Here is a 20,101-nt window from a genome sequence, read left to right as displayed (position 1 = left end):
GTTTGCTCTCCTTTTTTCAACAAACAGTGAAACAGCACTAGTTAATAAGTGTGTAAACTTAACAACTGCACCCCACAATTATTCCCTCGGCCTGTGCGTGTTTACCTGAGGTGATTCACATCGCTGTGCTGTGAAACCCTGCCAGTGGATCCACGAGCCTTTGAGGTGTATAACTGCGTGTGCATTTACAGTTTGCTTTGGTTTTCAATCTCTCCATCATCACTGAGAGACATTCCTCAACTCACGGAGTAGGAAGCGCAGTGTGTAATTTTCGCTGTCTGAAGGAATTATTCAACTCTGCTCAGCTGCTCCGAATCTGATGGGAAGTTCCTAAAAAAAGAGCGAGTGATTTAGGAAAAGAGGTCAGTGATCACCACATAAATCACCTCACCACGGCAAAGGATTGCCCAGGAGCAGATGTGTCTTTGGCACTTGGCACAGGATTGCTCTACCGGATCAAAAAAAAAAAAGGCCCAACCCTCAGACCATAAACATGTCCTTCCTCAACCCCAAATGGAGGCTACAGCAGCACAGCATGCCTCCCTCCCTCCCTCCAGCCCTCCCTCATTCACTCTGTTTCAACACATCCCTCTCTCGACTTCCTTCCTGCCCCACCCATTGAATTTTAATACCTGCCTGTCATGTTTTCTTCTCTTTTTTTCCCCCCTCTGCCTCCCCCCTCCTTCACCAGACCCTTGCTGCGTATCTAGTAATTACCAGAGCACTGAGAAAACCCTTTCATTTAAAGGATTGGCAATTATCTCAGTGGAACACAATAAAATGGCTTCCCCTCAAGAGGAAGGGGAAGTTTGAGCTGCGGTACGCCGCTGCATGTCGCACCGCCTTGCTCTTGAAGTGGGAGCAGAGGTGGAGGTCCTGTAGGAGGTGTTTTTTTTCCCATTTTTATTTTTCCCCCCCAACTCCTCCTGCTCAGATATTTGATAATAAAAGAGCAGGCTGGGAAAGAATGAAGTGGGTCAAGCGGTGGGGCTTTATTGCCGGAGATTTGTTCCTGTTGTTGTTAAGTCGCCACTTTTAAAATATGAACGCAGTTTAAATTGAAAAAAGGTTGAAATAGCTACCTTTAACCAGCCTTGATTTAGAGCCCTGGCCTCCTGTTCACCTCCAGGGGAATCTATAAAGTTGTTCAGGCCATTGTAAATAACACTTTTATGGTGCTGCAGGGAGAGTTTGATCCTAACACCTCACTGGGACCAACACCACTGTCAGGTAGATCAGTCGGTTTGGGCTCAAAGCAGCAGCAAATGATACGGTGACAAAGCACACAAAAATGTAAATGAGTATAAAGTTGTAAAATCTACTATTTGTGGAAGTGTGGAAAAGGGAGACTGTTTGGTTTGGCCGAGGGAGCTGTTTTTACTGTTTCAGGCTGTGTAAATGTAGAACGTGTGTGAGTTAGATCACAGAAGACTTGCTGAAAATATGATCACTTAGCCAGATGTGATAATGTGGCTAGTTAGTACCCGCCTGCATCGATCAGGTCAGCAGTTTATCATGTCGCGAGGCAGGAGGCCCACTGGTTTGAGTGGTCAAATATAGGAATGCACAGATTCAACTTTCTCTAACAGATTCCAGCACCGCCATTCAAAGTATTCACTGATACTGAGTGCATAACCAATGCCAGTGATCCCCTTTCCCTACCTACAGTCTGTATACTTGTGCTTCTCATGTGTTATTAATTGGAATCATTTTTATGTAACGTAACATCAGGGCCAAGTTCTGCTGTGGCACTGGAAGCAGAGTTGGACGCATGCCGTGACTGAATAAATGTTACTGGTGGCAGAAACAATAAATTTTAATAATGCATATACTGTATTTATGTGGACCAGTCATGTATTGGCATGTATGGGATCCACTTATTAAGTCAGTGTTGGCAGCAATACTGAAACGCTAGTGAAAGCTGCAGTTCAGCCAAATTACAAAATAATATAAATACACACAGATTAGAGCTGGATAGATTCTTATTTTAATTTGTGGGACACATACAACTGTGAAAAATGACATTAAAAAAAGAAATGTTGTTGTTGTTGGACAGTTGTTGCAAAGACGTGTGTAGACTCTTAAAATCGTGCTGTGAGTAAAATTTTATTCATTTCTGCTATGATTAACCGATTAATCAATCGAATGAAAATGAATCGCCAAATCTTTTCATAATCGAGGAATCGATTTGGTGAAATGTCAAACATTTGCTGGGTCCAAAATTTTAACTGACGGATTTGCTGCTCTTTGTCATTTGTAATTCAGAAAGTCTTGAGTTTTAACAGCTGGAAAACTTGACGACTTGAAGACGTCTCTTTGATGCACATTTTGTAGACTAAAAATTAATGGATTAATCATAAAAATCTGCACGTTAGTCAATCACTAAAATAATTGTTAGTTGCAGCCCCAATCTCGGATCCCATCGGCTTTAGTCTGACAACGATACAGCCTCTGGGGACAGCGGTGAACATGCCTGGCATGCAGCCAGCGTTAACGACTTCCTATTCCACGTGCTGCATTGTTTACAGAAAAACAAACCGTTTTTCTTGTGATTTACTTTAATTAACGTGTCTCACCTTTGCCGAAATTTCACTATCATGATGCACATTAGTAAAAAGTAAAAATGAAGCTTTGTCAGGTCTGTCCTCAAGAGGAGAAGAAAACTTTTAAAATGCCCGTTTGTTGAACAGAGGTCGGATCGATCATTTCGAGGAAGTTGGGAAATCTGAACGGCTTTCATCACACAGCAGCAGGGAATTTATCTCAAGTAGAATTTTTGATCTGAAACAGATTGTTAGCTGAACTTGCTGCAGATGTTTGTTTATAGAGGTTAATAAGAAGCTAAATCATCGTCAGATAGCCGCTGATGGATGTCATTATGGCACATCACAGTCTGCCTGCTTTTGCTCTCCACACGGACTGTTTAACCTGCATACGCCGCAGCCTGCTGATACATGATTGGTCAATACTCATTGGACTACAAGCATACTACAAATTGAAACCAGAACACTTGCCGTCCCTAAAATCTACGTCCCTACCTACAGATTCTACATTTCTATATAGAATCTGGAGATGAGATGCAGCCCTAACTTTGGCTAAGAAATAATAAAACAAATATTCCCACATGCAGGAAACCTCCCTGTTTCACCTGTCCAGAAAAGACATGTCCGTTAACGTTTACTGTAAGAGCCAGTTGAAGGAGAAGACCCTCTGATTGGTCACCTCCACAGTGCAGCAGCATTTTGTTTGCGTGCCGGCTGGTGTTAGGTTCCCACCCCTGTGTCGTCCCAGCGTTGAGCTAGCTTTGTGTTCTCACAACCGCCTCAGTAGTGCTCCTACCCGCCTCGCAGCCCCACCTGTCGTTTTTGCCGCCGGCTCGGGGAGAGAGGCAAAGTTTGGCTGGAACAGCTGGTTACCTTGGCAACACTTTGTGCCACCGCAGCGGATTGGAACAGGAACTGGCCTATCCATGTCAGTCTGCAGGCAGGATCTGGGCCATGCCTTGTGTTAACAGATTATCTGATTTCCATTCAGACAGCTCGGGTATCGGCCCCACTCCTCCGCTCTCTGGAAAAGCGACCCCGGCCAGCCTCTTTCTGAAAGCCCCCAGAGCCCTCCTCTCTTCTCCCATTTCCTGTCTTAATTACGCACTCCTTTGTGCCGTTGTTTTTTTTTTCTTCCTCCTCTCCTCCTCCCCTTCTTCTTCTCTTGATCCCTCTTCCCCTCCCTTCTCACTGTCTGTCTCTCACTCTCTTTTTTGTGAAGAGATGAGGACCAAGATTTTGAAGTTTGAAGTCTGTTGCGGGGACCGTCCTTGGCTCCCCCCACCACCACCACCACCTCCCACAACCCAGCTCCCCTTCTCCCTTCCATCGTCTCTCCACCTGAAAGGGAATACTGTGTTTTCGATGCATAAAAGGCTTGGCGCTGTCAACAGGATGAATCCACCAGGGCCCATGGAAAACATACTCAGAGCTGCAGCTACAGTTTCTCTGAAAGGGGAGAGAGGAGGAGGAGGAAGAGGAGGGTGGATGGGTGAGTGAGGGAGGCAGCTGGAAGGGATTACTGTGCAGTTTCATAGGCAGCACAATTACAAACATACCAAGTGTTAACTTGGCTGTGCAGCACAACACCGATGATGATGCTTTGTCTCTGGAATTGGGACAAACTTTTGTAATTTTTTTGGTGTATGTGTGCACGTGTGTGTGTGTTTGAGGGGGTGATCACAGCTGGGCATAGTTACACACAACTCCTAGAATCCATTCACAGGTAAATTTAAAGCCTACAGTGAATGAAAAATAAAAATGTGAAGGTGTGTAAACACAATGGGCATGTAAACCAAGTGGGCACCTCTTCTGTGACAAAAACAGGTTTGTCGTCGTCCTGCGCCGGATCCGGTTACCAAGCCAGGGCATTGAGGCGAGACCAAGAGAGGGTGACCTTGTCTGTGGCGAAATCTGACACAGGTTCTCACATGCTGGGTGGGGGATTTTTTTTTTCACCCTCTTCCTCCCTCCCTCCCTCCCTCCCTCTCTTCTCTGTCTTGTTATCTCCTGTAGTAGGTGGCTAATTGCTCTGATGTTGCAGATTACATTCAGCGAGCAGCTCTTATTGTTTGTGTGCAGAGCGGGATGACAGGAAAAGCAAACACACTTGAACTGTATTCAGAGTTTCTGGAGGCTGAATCTGTGTTTACTTTTTTGGGGGGGGATTGTACAGTTAGGTCACTGTGGATCCGAGAAAACTTCAGCTAACGTGAATACTTTTAATAAACAAACACATTTAAACTTTGCAAAAATATACAAGAATGTGTATTAATTACAAACGCAAGTTATCAGGTGTCCATAAAAAGCCAAAATGTAGAGGAAATTAGCGCAAGAAAACATTAACGATCCCTTAAGAATGATAGATTATGAAAGACAGCTTATAAAACATGTCACATTGTTTTTGTGGTGCTGACAGAATTATGAAAAACCTTCCACACATGCTTTAACAAATGTCTCTCAGTACAGGTATTAATCAGAATTCCTTTTCCTCCATGTTTTTTTTACAGAGAACACAAGAGGTCCTACACATCACGAAACACTCATGGAATTTCATATCAGAGCCACACTCAGGCTTCATGTAAACATTGTGTACATATTTGAGTGCAAGTGACTGAAGCTCATTGAACTTACACTCTGAATATCAAGGGGTACAAACAGAGGCTTCACAGTTTTCTAACCAACCATATCTCGTCCCTTCATGGTGATCCACTGACGATTACTTTACGTAAAAGATAAATATGGCACAAATGACAAACTGAAATTGTCTTGCGATTATAAGCCTTTACCTGCTGTTGCTAACCTCCTCACTGGTGTCACGGCTCAGGAAGTATAAGCCCAGTTCATTTGCAACAACCAAGCAGATTTTGTGGTGTTCACCAGCCAAAGACGCCCATGTTAATGTTAACATCTAGCTTCTATCTGCTGCTGATGTTAGCATTTGTTTTTAAAAGGTACTGTGAAGTAGCTAACACTTAAATTAGATGGCTCAGAGCATGACAGCGATGGTTGGCTAACAGCAAATGTCTTCAGTCTGATCCATTAGTGGGGAAATATTACGCTTCAATCAACAACCTTATATGTCTTTCAGGATTTTTATGTAGCGAGATATCAATACTAAAGAAGGTTAATAACTACTGTACAATATCATACCTTTGCTAGTTGCTTAATTAGCTTTTAGATCCTTTTCACAGCTTAATCCTTTTTAACATTTAAGATTTGTTGAAGAGTGCTACTACTTTGTCCATTTTATTGTATTATGTTACATGAGTGTAAGGACTCAGTAGCTCTAACATGAGTCGTCAGAGTTTGTCCAGACTTTTGCTTTGCTGTGAGAGGTGAGTTTGGGGAAAGAGGCGGTACTTTGGATTGCTTAGTTCTTTGTTCTTCATTGGATTGTATGTCAGGTTTTATTCCCCTGACACACCTCTGTCAATGTGTGTACGTGACCTCTGTTTACTCTCTTAAAAAGTTTAGTAGTTTGCAAATTAAAGGGCCCAAAAAGCAAATATTGAAGGAATTATGATATAATATAAAAAAGAATCCCCAGATGACTTGAACTAATAATTGTTGACATCGTAATGGAAGTGTTAGTCAGATAAGGGTCAGAGCACATCTGTACTGTCTTACTCCAGCTTGGCGTATTGTCCCCTCTTTTCCGTCTCTGGACAACACACACTCCTACACGTAGAGACACCCGGCCCGTCTCACCGCGGGCCGGTTTCAGCTCAGGATGAGGGTAAACAAGCTAATGTTTAGATTTCACGGAAGTGGAAACTGATCCGGCCAAGTCGCCTCTGTCACTCAGCAATGTGCCTGTTTATGTTTGTCTCTTTGGTAAGTATCTGTGAGTGGCAGCATATGTGAGCATTCAAGTCTGTGTGTGTGTGCGTGCGCGTGTTTGTGTTTTTGTTAGTGTGTGTGTTACTCAAATTCCCCACTATGAAGCCTTTGTGTATACGCACTGGAGGGGGTTGCAAACAGGTTACTTGTGGCCTCCACTGACATGGAGCAGGGCCTCGTGATGATGATGATGATGACGACTTCCACAGAAAAGGAAGGTAGTGATAATGGTGATGGTAAAGCTGGTGTTGATTTTGTGATAAGATTATTTTGCGTCCGTCATGCTGTCATCATCTGCACTTAAACTCTGATCTTTAAACTTACATTAATTAAGTTGTTATCATGTAGATCTCAGTTTCGTTCTCTTTAGTGGCATCTATGGTGATAAACGGTAATTGCAGGAGCACACTTCCAGACATCCAGACAGTGCTGCATGTGTGACGTCCACGGTTGGCTCTGGTTGTAAGTCTTGATTTTCCTGGCTGACGGTCGCTTTCCTTTTCAGACTGTTTGCTTCATCTGAGCGTCAAATTTGTTTCTTTTTCTTTGGATTTTCACTTATTTTTGAAGTTGTATCTGTAGTCATCCATCTTTTCTTTGTTTGTTCAGTCATAGTAGATTACTGTTTACTCGCAACACTTGCAGAGAGCGGAAAAGAAGCCGCTTAGCTCCGCCTACCCTCTCTGGCAGACCAACCACTGCTGGCTGATGGAAAACGCGTCACTAACTGGGCGCCACTTGTGATTTTGACATTAAACACCCAGTCTGTAATACTGCAAATGCAAAGGCTTTCATCAGTGGGCCATCGGCTCAATCACCATTGTGTTACCTCATTCGTCGATAGATAGTGACTTAACAGACATTTATTTACATGAAAATCTACCACCGTTTTGCACAACCGAATACAGATTCTCTTCCTCTGAACAACACATGGGATGGGAGCAGCATTAAAAAGATACCTCTAATATGGTATTGGCAGGTGTGACCCTTTCGAGATGATCGTTTTCCATTTTGGGCCTCAACCTTTTTCTTTCATGGTATTTTGAACAAAAATTATGTCTGCACTCAGTTAGAAGAAGTTACTTTATGTATTTAGAGGACAAAACAAATTGTCTGTACAGACTTTGGCGCCAGTAGAACTTATTTACAGGTGTTTTTTAGCAAAGCAAAAACAGGTGAATGTCATGTATGTAGACATGCTTTGTTGGGATGTGTCGTCTTATTTCAAACAAGTTTTAGACCCACAAGATCACATGCTGAATAACTAAATAGATACTGGTAGAAGCCTTGGTAAGTGGACGGCATGTTGTGAATATGTGATTTGTAGCAAATGGGCATAAATATGCAAACACTCTGGTTTAGTCCTTTACAATTAGCATAAGTGTGAGGTGAATCTCAGGCTTGTGGCTCTGTCAAATTCTTCAAAGCAATAATCCCTGAAGTCCTCCTCTTTCCTTTCTTTTTTTCTCCCCCACTACACGAAGAGGACGACAAGGGCTGTCGGAGAAACACAAAGCACTCAGGGTTGCGTGTTAGGAGCCGCCTGAATGGCACCAGGCCTAACGAGAGCCCGGCAGGAACCCCGAGGTGGGCCTGGCACCTGCAGTCTGTGTCTGGGGGGAAGTAGGGGCTCTTTTTGTGTGGGTGGGTGGGTGTGTATGTGTGTGTGTGTTACTAAGGCCTGTCAACAGAGACTGTGCATACACATATGAATCTTTACATGCATGTGTCATGGTAGGGGGTGTAGTCAGGATGTCACCGTGCACAGCCAAGAATGTAACCTCTCTGTGGCAGAGTGGTGACGATCGCTTATTGAAGCAGACAACATTTATTATCCAGTCGGCCACAACATGACCAGAGAATGTTTTCCTTGTTAATTAAAAAATCTTTCACATCTACACCAATTTCAACTGGAGCTGCAACAGTTAGTCGACCAACAGAATTAATCAGCAAATATCGCATTATAATGCAATGTGAGGTTTTTAGTTATTGCTTAACTTTGGTCCGACTTTGAGCTATCATTCATCTTTGAGGTTTCTTGTTTACCTCTATAAACAGATTCTGAATTTGAATGCAGACTCTGTAAGGAAGTTAAAAGATTGTTAGTGTTGGAACATTTTGGTTGCTGTTTATTGTCCAAGTAATATTGACCAATTATGTTTGAGCTAGCTTTGGTTGTATGCAGGAAAATTCTTCCCATGCAGAGTAAAAGAGGCTAAATCTAGACAGTATTATTTAACTCTATGAACAGAGATCTGCATTAGTGGAGGAAGTCTAGCAGAGCTTTGTCATTATCAAATGGTAGCCAGTAGCTTCTAGTATTCTTCATAGGTTATTCAGCGTCCCTTTTTCATCCTCAACTCACATCAATCTACAAACGAACGTGTGCGTGCAAACACATACATTCTAGAAAAATACAAATAATCAAAAAAATCTAATCAAAGTAACAACATTAGGACAAAATGTGATCACCATTTGTTTCTGGAGCTTTGTCGGAGTGCGCCACTGGACCAGGAAGTTTGGAGGTTTGGAGGTTGCCCACAGGCTGTGGGGCGGATTATGGAAACCAGACCTGGCGAGTTTACACCGAACGCAAGGCCCCGTAGAATTAAACTGCGAACTGTGGACAGCTCACAGGAAACGCCTCTTTGTAAAGCAAACATACATGTATTTTATGGCAGCCGCTTTACTGCTTTTTTATTTTGGGCTCCAATGAGTCGACATTTCAACATGGCCTCGGCCTAATTTCCTCTGCTTTTCTTCACCTCTTTTTTTTTCTCCTGGTGGGCGACCCTTTCCACACATACACACGCTCTGTCCACCTCGTCCTATCAAAATAAGGCTGCTTCGTTGGCAGTAGCCATTTTTATTTTCGTGGAGGTGTGAGGGGCAGCCAGTCAGGGCTGTTTTGACAGATTCAGGGACTTTATTGCGCCCCCCAGGGCAGCTGTAGGGGTGTGTGTGCCCCCCCCTCCCCTCCCTACCCACCTCACCCTCCACCTCAGACCCAAAAAGGAGAGCAACACAGCTGCTGCCACTTCCCCCCCCCCCAACGCCTCCCCTCATCTCAGCCTCTTCACCTGGTCTCCATATGATTGTGACCCTCAAACGCACACAAGCCATAAAAGGGAAAGGGGTGTGACATGTCGTTCAGTAATGACCCTTTGCACAACAACAACAACATGCATACACTAACATGTGCAAACACACCTTCCTGTATGTGACTCCTGCTGGGGCCACACATGCTAAATATGACAGTGTGTAAATGCATGCCACTGAAGGGTAAACGCACTGTTTTAGGAGAAATCCAAGCTTGTGCAATTCTTGTGCACTGTATTATACTCCCCCCTCCCAAAGTGGGCTGCTCTACAACACCAACATTAGAAAGAAAATATCACCTGTTCCAGTGGTTTATGCCTCATTTTGAAACTACAAATCTTGACTTCCTCCTGGCTGTGCAGAGAATGTGGGACAGTAGGGGGTTAACTGCACCGGAGTTATTTGGTTCTTGGACACGGTGGCCCCGCCTGCCGGATGCAAGTTTGACTCAAGGGCAAAATCCAGAGTGAAAGCCTCTCATGTTTTTGACTGGTTGCCAACTCTGCTGATCTCTCTCTCTCTCTCTGCTCCTCACTCGCTCTCTCCCCATGTCATTTTCATCCCTCTCTCTCTCTCCCCTCTGCCGTCCCCTCCCCTCCGCCTCTGATTTACTCTCTCTTTCACCCCACTCTGTTCCTCCTCTGATCCTCTCCCACATGAAAATCGGGCCTGACATAAAGCAGGTCCTGTGTCCGTCTGAACACAGCGTGGCCTCGTCCAAAATTATGTCATCTTTTCAGAAAGATGTGGTGTGCAGAACTCTTTGGTTTGATAGTGTGAAGCTGCTTCAGCTGCAATGTGCAGGATTTAAAAGAACTGAAAAGAGGTGTGTTTTGTACGTAGACATGCAGCAGAGGGATGAAATGAAGCTCAGGGATGTTTGCACACACCAGAAGCTCAATAAGTATGAATCAGATGTAAAAACACATGCATATTATACCAATCATTGCAATGATTTCGTAGTTGCACCTTGTTCTGCTTCATTGACACATGCCACACACCCAGGCATGATCCGAATCTGTTTCGTTTTGTGTGGCAGCAAGACAACAGCAAACCCATTGTATGGAATATCCAAACATAGCAGATGTACAAAAGTGACGTAGACGTTGTGCAATCTTGACACGGATACATGTACATAAGATTCAGAAGGATTTTCACCAATGAAAACAGACCTGAAATGAAGTGAAGATTCTCATCACACCTTTTGTCTTTGAAATTGAGCTTCCTAAAGGGGATTGGAAATCCATCAAGACACAACCTTGTCGTCCAGTGACTGACACATCCCAACATTTTGCAGCTGATTCCACTAATTGATGAAAAAGTAGACTATGTTTGAGGTTGAAGTAAAAAGCACAACCTTATGCCGTCAACTTTTTCCTGGTATTAAGTCAATGCTCTGTATTTATTTTCCCAAACCTGAACTCCAGAAGAAGACCTCTCTGACCTTTCTGTGAGCTTTTGGTTCCCATCACGCTCTTTACATTTTTTGTTTGGTGTGTGTTCTGCATAAATCCAGGGTGGCCCATCTCCGAGTCAGAATGACTCACGCAGGCCTCCGAGGATTGCAGACTGACAGGTTAGGAAACCACATACGGCAAATGCCTTCAGGCAGGGAACAAAGTCAACTGATGTCTCCTCAGGCAAGTCACTTATTCAGCCAGACAGCCTGCTATCATCCTGCAAGCTGGAAAAAGAAGCAACAAAATGAGCTTCTAAAGAGGAGGTATATTTCCCCAGATGTGCAGGGAAGAACTTAGTCATCATGTTTATTATCACAGAACCAGTGTTCTCTTTCATTTCTTTATTTGGCCTGAATGCAGCGTGAGCAACAAAGCAGATCTGATCTCGCTTGAGCCGCAGCGTGTCTGAGCTTCCATCTAAGAATAAGACACCTGAATTGCGGGGGCGTCCGTTTGTAAACAGTTTGTAGACGTATCTCAGAGCAGGTCAGATTGAAGCTGGCCAAGAATGTGCTCAGCAACAACGCTGCAAGGAGGAGATTCTCAGCATTCCCCACTGGTTAGGGAGAGGTACCGGCCTTCGCAGATAGGAAGTCGTCTGTCATTAGAGGGTAATCACTTCTTGAGGAGGATTGCAATGCCTGGAATGATTACTGTTGTTATCGGCAGTGAAACTTGGCGCAGAGGGAGAGCGGATGAGGGTTTTTTCCTCTCCCCTGTCTCTCTGTTTTCTCTCTTTGTGTGTTTTGATCAGCTTGACTGATCCGATGTAGGCCCCATTTGTTTTTCAAAACGTTCTCACCATCGCAGTGCGCTCGGTTTTGCTCTTCAGGGTAGTCTAGAGAACGCACTCGCGCAGATTTAATGTTGTATAAATGCTTCGATGTTGACTTAAAGCTAGTTGGTATTTCTAACCTAGGGGCATTTCTAATTGCTAATGGCTCATGTGTAATGATGCCTATCATGTCAGTGGTGCAACAAGGTGGATGCTATCCGTCATGCAGAGTTGTGTTAGAGGAACACATGCCGATGGTGGTTTCTCTGTCTCCCACGCCACTTCTCTGTTTGTTTGCTGGGTTTTGCTCTTCTAGTCCCCTCAAGTGGCGTGTCTGGGTCCCTTGGTCTGGCTGTTTTGTCCCCTTCTCTCCTTCCTCCTTCCCTCCCTCCTTGTCTTGCCTTCTGCTAGTCGAGCCAAGACTTCAGGTGAAATGATGCCGATACGAAAAGAGCCCGTCAACGCTTGCCCAACATGCCAAGCCAAGTATTTGTCTCTCGGGGTTCCCCCCTTTACCTATTCCTTCTTCTCCCCCTCTTCCCCACCTCTCTCCTCTCCTACCCCCTCCCCCGGATCCTTGAGAACAGGAAGTGTATCTTGTTAAGTGATGGATGGGCCCCCTGCTCTTGCTGAGAGGAAAGGGGGGGGTTTCTTTCCCTCCAGGGCAGTCAGATGAGTTTAGCAGTCTCAAAGCTGAGGGTCGGCTCTGCTGTTTGGAGCTCCTTGGAACCACTGGAGCCTGAGCGCCTAAAAGCCATGGGCACTTCTCCATTATGTGTGCAGAGAGAATGAACAGCTGATAAAGTAGTAGGTGGCGTCTATCGCACTACAAGATTGATCCCAACTTAAAAAAAAAAAGGCCGAGCCTAATATCATTTACCGGAATTACGCATGCTTGTGTGTGTGCGTTTGTTTGTCTGTGTGCATGGGAGTGTCGGTGTCTGTGAGTTACTCAGCCGGGGGTCAACAGGTTTGTGTTGGCATGCAGCCGGTAGATACTTTCAGGGAGAGCAACTCAGGAAGTGTCCCTGGCACGTCCTCTGAATAGTGCAATACGCACCGCCGCAACTGGCTCGACCTGCTGCGACAAACAACTACAGCCTGCAATCCCCACTGCACCCGCCTCCCCTCCTGCACACACACAGACCTACCATGTCTACCAACCCGAAGGAAAAACCATGACATCAAACTAACTCTCACGTGTTATTTTATAGTTGTTTTGCCAGACGCATCTTATCAAGTTTCCGCAGACTCAAGCCCTTGTGACTTTAATTTTATGATGCTGCCCTCAAACCTGCTATCCATCCATATCCCAGCAGGTCCCCCCAGCAGAAACCCTCTGCCCGCTTTGAATCCCAGTGACGTTATTTCTCTCACTCTGTTTTATGCCGATGGTTCGTCACCCAAAGCCAGACCCTCTCCTCGAGCGCGTGGAAGGATCCAGAGGCCTGAAAAACAAGAACATTTCCTCTCATGATCCATTGCTCCTTTGTAGGCCGTGGCTCTGTTGTGGTTACCTAAGGGTAGCTACTAATGTTTGTCTCCAGTTTCCATCCTCTCATGTTCCATACACATCCACAGGAACACAGAAAAGCAACAGATAAAAGGCAGGAAAACTGTCCATCGCCCCAGTATACGGGAATTCGTTATCCTGAGGGGAAATAAAGCAAACCATAAAACTCTTTGATGGTTTCTGTCGTAGTGCAGTGCTGCAACTTATTCTCAAACAGCAGGTGACAAAACAATATCACTTCAGGTCTGTTCAGTAGCTCTTCTGGAGCTTTTGATTGTAAGTCTTCATACTTTTGTGGACATTTCCATTATTCACTTCAAGGAGTTCTTGTTCATGCTGGCTTCAGATTTGAGTCTAAAGTTCATACTTGATGTTGGAATCTCTTTTGTGTCATTTCATTAGTTCTTTCCATTATTGCTATAAAGTGTGAATTATTTTTCAGACTAATTATTTCAGCATTTAGTCTGTGAAATGTCATGAAACCATGAGCATACCAGAGAGTTAAAGGTGACATCTTTAAACAGGTTATTTCATCTGAGCAAATCACAAAGAAAGTCAGTTTGCAAAGGTTGAAAATAGAGAAAACTGCAACTGAAATGTAAGTAGCAGCAACTTTTTCCTTGATAAAAAACTTTAGCATCACTCGGGTGCTTGCTGCTTTTACTGAAACTCTTAACCCCTACAGATTGTCTTGCTTTACCCATTGAGAAACCGGTACTACAAATGTGCATAGTCTCTGTATACAGAGGCCATCAGGCATGGGGAGATACTGGGTACTTGCACAGAACCAGGAATAGCAGTGAGATGTCTATGTAAACAAGAGCTCAAAGGCTGCCGGTGGACTCCCCCCAACCTTCACTGATCGCTCCTGACGTGACCTCTTGCATGGCTTGCGTCTGTATGTGTCTCCTGCCTCGTCTCCGCTTGCCGGGGTTTAGCCCTGCTGTGGCCTGTCTGGCCCAAAGCCAGGGGCTCCACTGTCTTTACATCCAGGCCTCATTCACGGGAGTCATGGGAGAAGACCAACAATGAAACTGTCAGTTCCAGTTGACGTTTGGGTTTTTTTTGTTGATACTTCAATCCACTGCCGAGATTTGGTTATTTGGTTATTTGTGACTTTGGCTGTTCTTCGGCATGCTGGCTGGTCAAATGGATACACAACTCCAACCAAACAATACCAAACCATACCACAGCTTGTCATGGCCTGGCTGAGAGTGAATGGAGACAGGGCATATTTGTCTGTCCGTCTGCCTGTCTGTGTGTAAGAGGCGCCTGCCACTTAATGACGTCTGACAAGCGAGACAGCGGCGGCTTTGGGTACTCAAGGACTGTTTTGGGGTCACGGAGATGTGATCTGTAGGAAGTGGAGGGTTTCTCGGATAACGTCAACATTGTCTCCACGCTGACTGCTAGAAGTGGAAAACCTTCATTTCACAGTTTGCATTTTAGGCATTTGGTTCATGGTCTTGTTTAAAGAGGCGTACAACCAATGCAGGAGTAGAGGAAGCTTTGGTTGCTGTCACAGAGGTTAAAGGTCAGAGTCATAGCATCCTGCTCATATCTCTGTGATCGGACAGAAAAGACGTGCTGGAAGAAGTTTGAATAAAAGACTTCAGTGAAAATAATCTTTCACTACGCTCAGTATTGATGTAACTGAAGAGACTGTGTGTGACAGTTTGTGAAATATGATGGTAAACCAGAGGCTGACTGTCTCTTTTCCGTTCCCACAGGCTCTGATGCGTCCAGGTCGCCTCGACCGAATCGTCTACGTGCCTCTTCCAGATGTTCCAACTCGACATGAAATATTCTCTATTCAGTTCCGCAACATGCCGGTGGCCCAAAATGTGTCTCTTGATGACCTGGTGACTCGAACCAACAAGTATTCTGGAGCAGAGGTGAGTTACAGTCTCTCTGATTCATTTGTTATGAGTGCTACTTCTAGAGAAAAGGAGCACCGATGATGCTGTTGAGAAAGTAAGATCGTCATTCATCACTCAGTTTCCACTCACTGCTCTGGCTTTTAGGTCATCATGTGCAGCGTTGAGAGTCAACACTTTATTTTGCACGGGGAAAAGAAAAAGATTTCTTAACATTTTATTCAAATCAGGCCCCACAAACCAACAAACTAGTACCCATGGCTTGCAGGGCCTTACTTCACTGTTTGCAAATAGACATTTTATTAGTCTACGAGAGAATGAGTAAACATTTTCCTAATGATTTAATGTCTTAATCCCTGCTTTCAAGTCTTCTTCAATACAACATTTTAAATTTTGTTCTCACCTAGGGTAAAACGGACAATGAAGCATGGTTCGTTTAGGGTGTGGCTCCCTCATTGAAAAGCTGCTAACAAAGCGACCTGAACAATGTCTCATTCAGCATTTTGTTGTACTTAAAGACTGTTTTTTGGTGAGTTCAATTTAAGATAAAGTCTGTTTTTTGCTCGACACGATTACCATCAAGCTCACAAACCATCGGCATTTAACTCGTAAAGTGTACGTAAGCTTGTGCACTCGTGGTCCAATTGCTGAAATATTAAGACATCTAGTTTTCTCTCACAAGATTTAAGGATGTCAGTTTGACAACCGTGCAATCGATCAGCCGTGTTTCATGTCTTCATCACCTCTTAAGTCTTACCAGGCATCAAGTTAGATAACCCAGAGCAAGGCCAAAAGATTTAAACTGGGAACCCTGCATTCACAAGCCTTATACCTTCACCTTTTTATTACTGCTTGACCTCCAAGTAAGAGCTTATGACTTTGGCTCGCATTGCCTGATGTTTCATGCTTTTCCATGATGTCTGTGTCGTGTCTGTACTGTTTCACAGAGCTCCCTCGTGATCTCACAGCAGACTGGGAGTTATCGTACAAACACTCCTTTGTGTGACAGATTTGTCTCTCTGCATTCGTCTGCCGCGTGATTCACATTGTCTCAGTCAGAGAATCTGCTGCCGTCTTCCAAGGACACAAACAAGCAAGAAACTGTAAGAAAGAGGACACAGTTTTAAAAGAATTCATCACCTCTTGGTGAAATGAACACATTTACCAGCACTAGGTTTGGTATGTTTTAAAGAGTTTTCTGTGTAGGTTCTCCATCTCTTGTTCTTGTCAGACAAATCATGTTTATCCCGTCATGGCTCATGGACATGATAGAAATGTCATGCTGGCCTGCTCGGAAAACAGCCGTTTTTAAATGATTCTAGCGTGCAGGGCTGTGGAAACACAGATTTCATTGTTGTCCCGGTCATGCTTCCTGCGTGACATGTTGTGTGAGAGCTGCTGTGTACAGAAGAGTCTGTGATTCTTTCATGTCACTGCCTGACATCATAAGAGAGGTGAGTGATTTCATGTTCAAACTATTGTTTTAACTTCCTACTTTAAGTGAAGGGGTCTGTGTGCATGAACACATGATCCAGCAGAGTTAAAGCCAAACTGGTTTAATCACAAATATTTAATCTGACAGAGAATTACTGATTCTTTGATACCAGGGTTTCAGATGTTGATTCCCTTCAACCTTTCTTGCAGCGAGCCCAGAAACTGAAGTGTTTATCAGGTTTAAAATCTAGTCTGATCAGGACAGGGAGGTGTTGAGGTGTTTCTTCTGACATAATGATCCTCTCGAGGGCAGTCTGAGGTTTCCTATAGGGCCTCTTCATATCCTGAAAGTACACGCTCTCTCCCTGATTCCTGACTCTGCAGCCCCCACCCAAAAAAAAAAGCAGCCTAAAGCAGGCGTACACCTGGTGGAGGTATGCAATAAGAAACCAATCCCTCGCTATCAGGTGTTGTGTTTGACATCGGGGTTTCTGGTGTAGTGTCTCATCTGTGGAATGGAGGTTTGCAGTCACTTGCCACCGAGTTCTCGGAACCCCACAAAAATTCAAAGAAATGCCACAGTCGAGCTGATAAGAGTTGATAGGTGGAAAAAAAGCCGGGCCTCATCTGTGTGCGTATTATATTTTACATACCAACGCTATAGATCAAATTAGATTAGATGAAACTTTAAACTCCCGTGATCACTGAGGGGAAGTTTGAGAGAAAACAGGATACAGATAACAGAGCGACACAGAACCAGAGATAATGCCGTGTTTACAAGGAAAGGGCACCGAGGGACAAATGCAGCAAATCAACAAGTAAATAAACAAGTCAACGTCCAAACACAGACTGATGCTTGATTGGTCAGATCTTAACTGGCTGTTCTGACACTTGCCCTGCAGACAGGAAGTTTTAACGTCAAGGCATAAGACTTTTTATTTTCCTCATTTAAAGACCAGCTCCAGTCATGAAATGCTCTGCTTGAAATAATAAATTGTGCCTGATATGTTTTCTGCAAAATACGTTTAATTACCTTGTTAAAATCCTCCTGAAGCATCTTCTCCTTCGCCCTCGCCCCCTGAATCTGAATAGTCTATGCAAATTTCCAACCGCCCGCTCATTCGAGAAAACAAAACACGTCTGTGCCATCGTTTAGTGGCAGCTTGTTGAAACTTAGCTAGCTTGAAATGTAATAATTGACAGTTACAGCTGGCTCAGGCATCGCCAAAGTGGTTGCCATAGGTTACACGTGATGATATGCATAGCGTCACCCCGTCCATTAAGGGGATTGGCTCCTTAGGTTTGTGACGTCTCAAACCTGCCAATCTGAAAACGTGTTGTTCAGCCTGTCCTTGGTACACTGCAGTTTAAAAGCAGACAGGCCCAGCCATGGAGATGATGCTGATGTTGTCCCTGATATGTCTTCTAACACATGAAAAACATCACATGGAGATGTTTACAAGGTTAAACACTTTCATTTTCATCAATTTTTGCTGAAAAAATACCCAGATTTAAGTGACGGATCACTTTTTCAAGCGTCAGCCGGCTCCAAAAATCAAATAAAATCTGTGTTTATCTTCCTGTAGGAAGATCTAGATCACTGAGTTTATAGTCAATGAGATTCTTGTAATGTTTATTTCTAGAAATAGAAAGTGAAATGGAATCAGACAAATCAGCAGCTGACTTCCTCTGACTAGAAAGGAAAAAGGCGTTTGGAAAGGAAATACTGTTTTAAATTTAGCTTTTAATCACATTTTGTATTGAACTTTAAATCTGATTTCCACCCGCGTTAGCAAAAATACATATTTGGATTCTATTTAGGAAAAAATAAAAAACTGAAAACAATTAACCTACCAACAAATCTTGAGCCTTAACAACAAAATTATTAACAGTATATCCAAAAGCATAACAAGGGAGATTAATTGTTATATATAATATGTATAACCCACTTATGCCTTTCAATAATACACACAAAGAAGAAAACATCACTAACATTAAAATGTAATCTCTACAAAATCTGCTAAACAGAATTTCTGATTATATTTGGCCACTCCCAATTTTGCATCTTGAGTGCTCGTTTTACTGCAGATGATAATACCAAACAATGGCGCCAAACTGTGTTACTTTAATAAACACATATATACAGTATATACTATATATGTGTTGTTTTATGTTGTTTTCAAACATGCAGATTTATATACACTTTGCATTTGATATTTTCTCAGTCAGAATCAAGACTAGATCCTGCACCACACATCCTCTGGCAAAGTTTAAACTTATATAACTGCTATGAATAAGTTGTCTTGCCTTGGTATGGACATTGGGATTAGCTGGACCACTCCATCTCTGTGTGACAGAGCACTGAGCCATTATATTTGACTTGGCATGCTAACCGGTAATGCAGTAGGCAGCTGGGTGAGCCGCAGCCGACGAGCATCCGTCAGCCGTGCGTCAAGCCCCCACGCTGCCAGGGAGCAGGCTGGATGAAGGATGGGGGGGGGCGTCGTAAATCACCAGCATGATGCTTTTTGAAGCCAGATACCACTAAGAGACAAAGAGACCAGTTTCAGTTTTCATATCAAACATACTGTCGCTAACTGGGTCGCTCTATACCTCCCATGTTCTTACATGCTTGGGTTGCATTCTCATCTGTCTCTATATGTAGTTATGGGGAGGCTGCATTCTTCTGTTCTGTAATCTGGTTGTTTTTGTTGCTATCATGGGCTGATTTCCTGTGGAAAGTTTTAACCCACCCCGCTGCCTTATGGCCGGCAACTGGTGAGATGACACTGTTGACAAGTTGCAGGTGACACTTATTTGACAGAAGTGAACAAGGCCAAATTAAAAATGCCTCCTTTTTGGTGGTTGTTGCAAACCTCCACTCTTCCTTTAATAAGACACTCTTTGTTTTTCTGGGGTTAATTATCTAAGAATCCGTCCTTGTCAGTCTTAAGGCCACTACATGTTTCTCAGTGTCTGTGGACGGCAGCCCATGGCTCTGCATTCACAATGTGCAAGCAAGTTTGGCAATGCGTCTTGAAAATAAAAATATGCGGTCTGTTGATGTCACACAATTCACACCTGCAAGTTGCCCACTGCCTCCACAGTCTCTTCTGTTGGCCACTGACATGAAAACAATTGAACCCAAGCCTTGATTGCTTCCCCACCCAGATTCACCCGGTCGGTCCAGCGATCAAACTGCTCACCTTATTATAAGCTTCCTTCTTCAGCAGTTGGGCCACATCTGCCCCCAGATCTGCCCACATTGTTGTCGAGGTGATGCACGAATGGGCGCATTGAGCACGTTTCAGTCCTTGGTCTTGGCAGCCTGACTACCTGAAGCTTTGACTTTAATTACATTCCTGGGATTTCCGACTTGTTTGAGGGGAAAGGAAGGAAGGGTTGAAAGGAGCAGGAGGTGGTTGGTGGGGTTCATGCAGGAGGACGTAGTTGTTGTCAGCTCGGAGCTAGAAGCTTGTTAAAATCACCTGTCTTCCTACCTGCCCGGAGTGACATCTGGTTTCCCGACACTCACCTTCCAACTAAAACCTCCGCTG

The 20,101-nt window shown here is 44.0% G+C and overlaps 1 protein-coding gene across 1 annotated transcript in view; it reads left to right on the top strand.

The window, feature by feature from the left end:
• afg2a (AFG2 AAA ATPase homolog A) overlaps window positions 1–20,101 on the top strand; it is a 118,438-nt gene that overhangs the window by 80,473 nt on the left and 17,864 nt on the right. The window contains exon 16 of the mRNA XM_069669883.1: window positions 14,964–15,128. Within this exon, the coding sequence (XP_069525984.1) occupies window positions 14,964–15,128 (165 nt within the window). The remainder of the gene's footprint in view (window positions 1–14,963; window positions 15,129–20,101) is intronic.

The sequence above is a fragment of the Semicossyphus pulcher genome, unplaced genomic scaffold, assembly GCF_022749685.1.
Source record: "Semicossyphus pulcher isolate SPU_LCO1_2020_fin unplaced genomic scaffold, fSemPul1.0.p SCAF_2, whole genome shotgun sequence".
In the NCBI taxonomy this organism is placed as follows: domain Eukaryota; kingdom Metazoa; phylum Chordata; class Actinopteri; order Labriformes; family Labridae; genus Semicossyphus; species Semicossyphus pulcher.
Note: the sequence above shows the minus strand (reverse complement) of the source record. Positions and strands in the feature narration are given on the sequence as shown.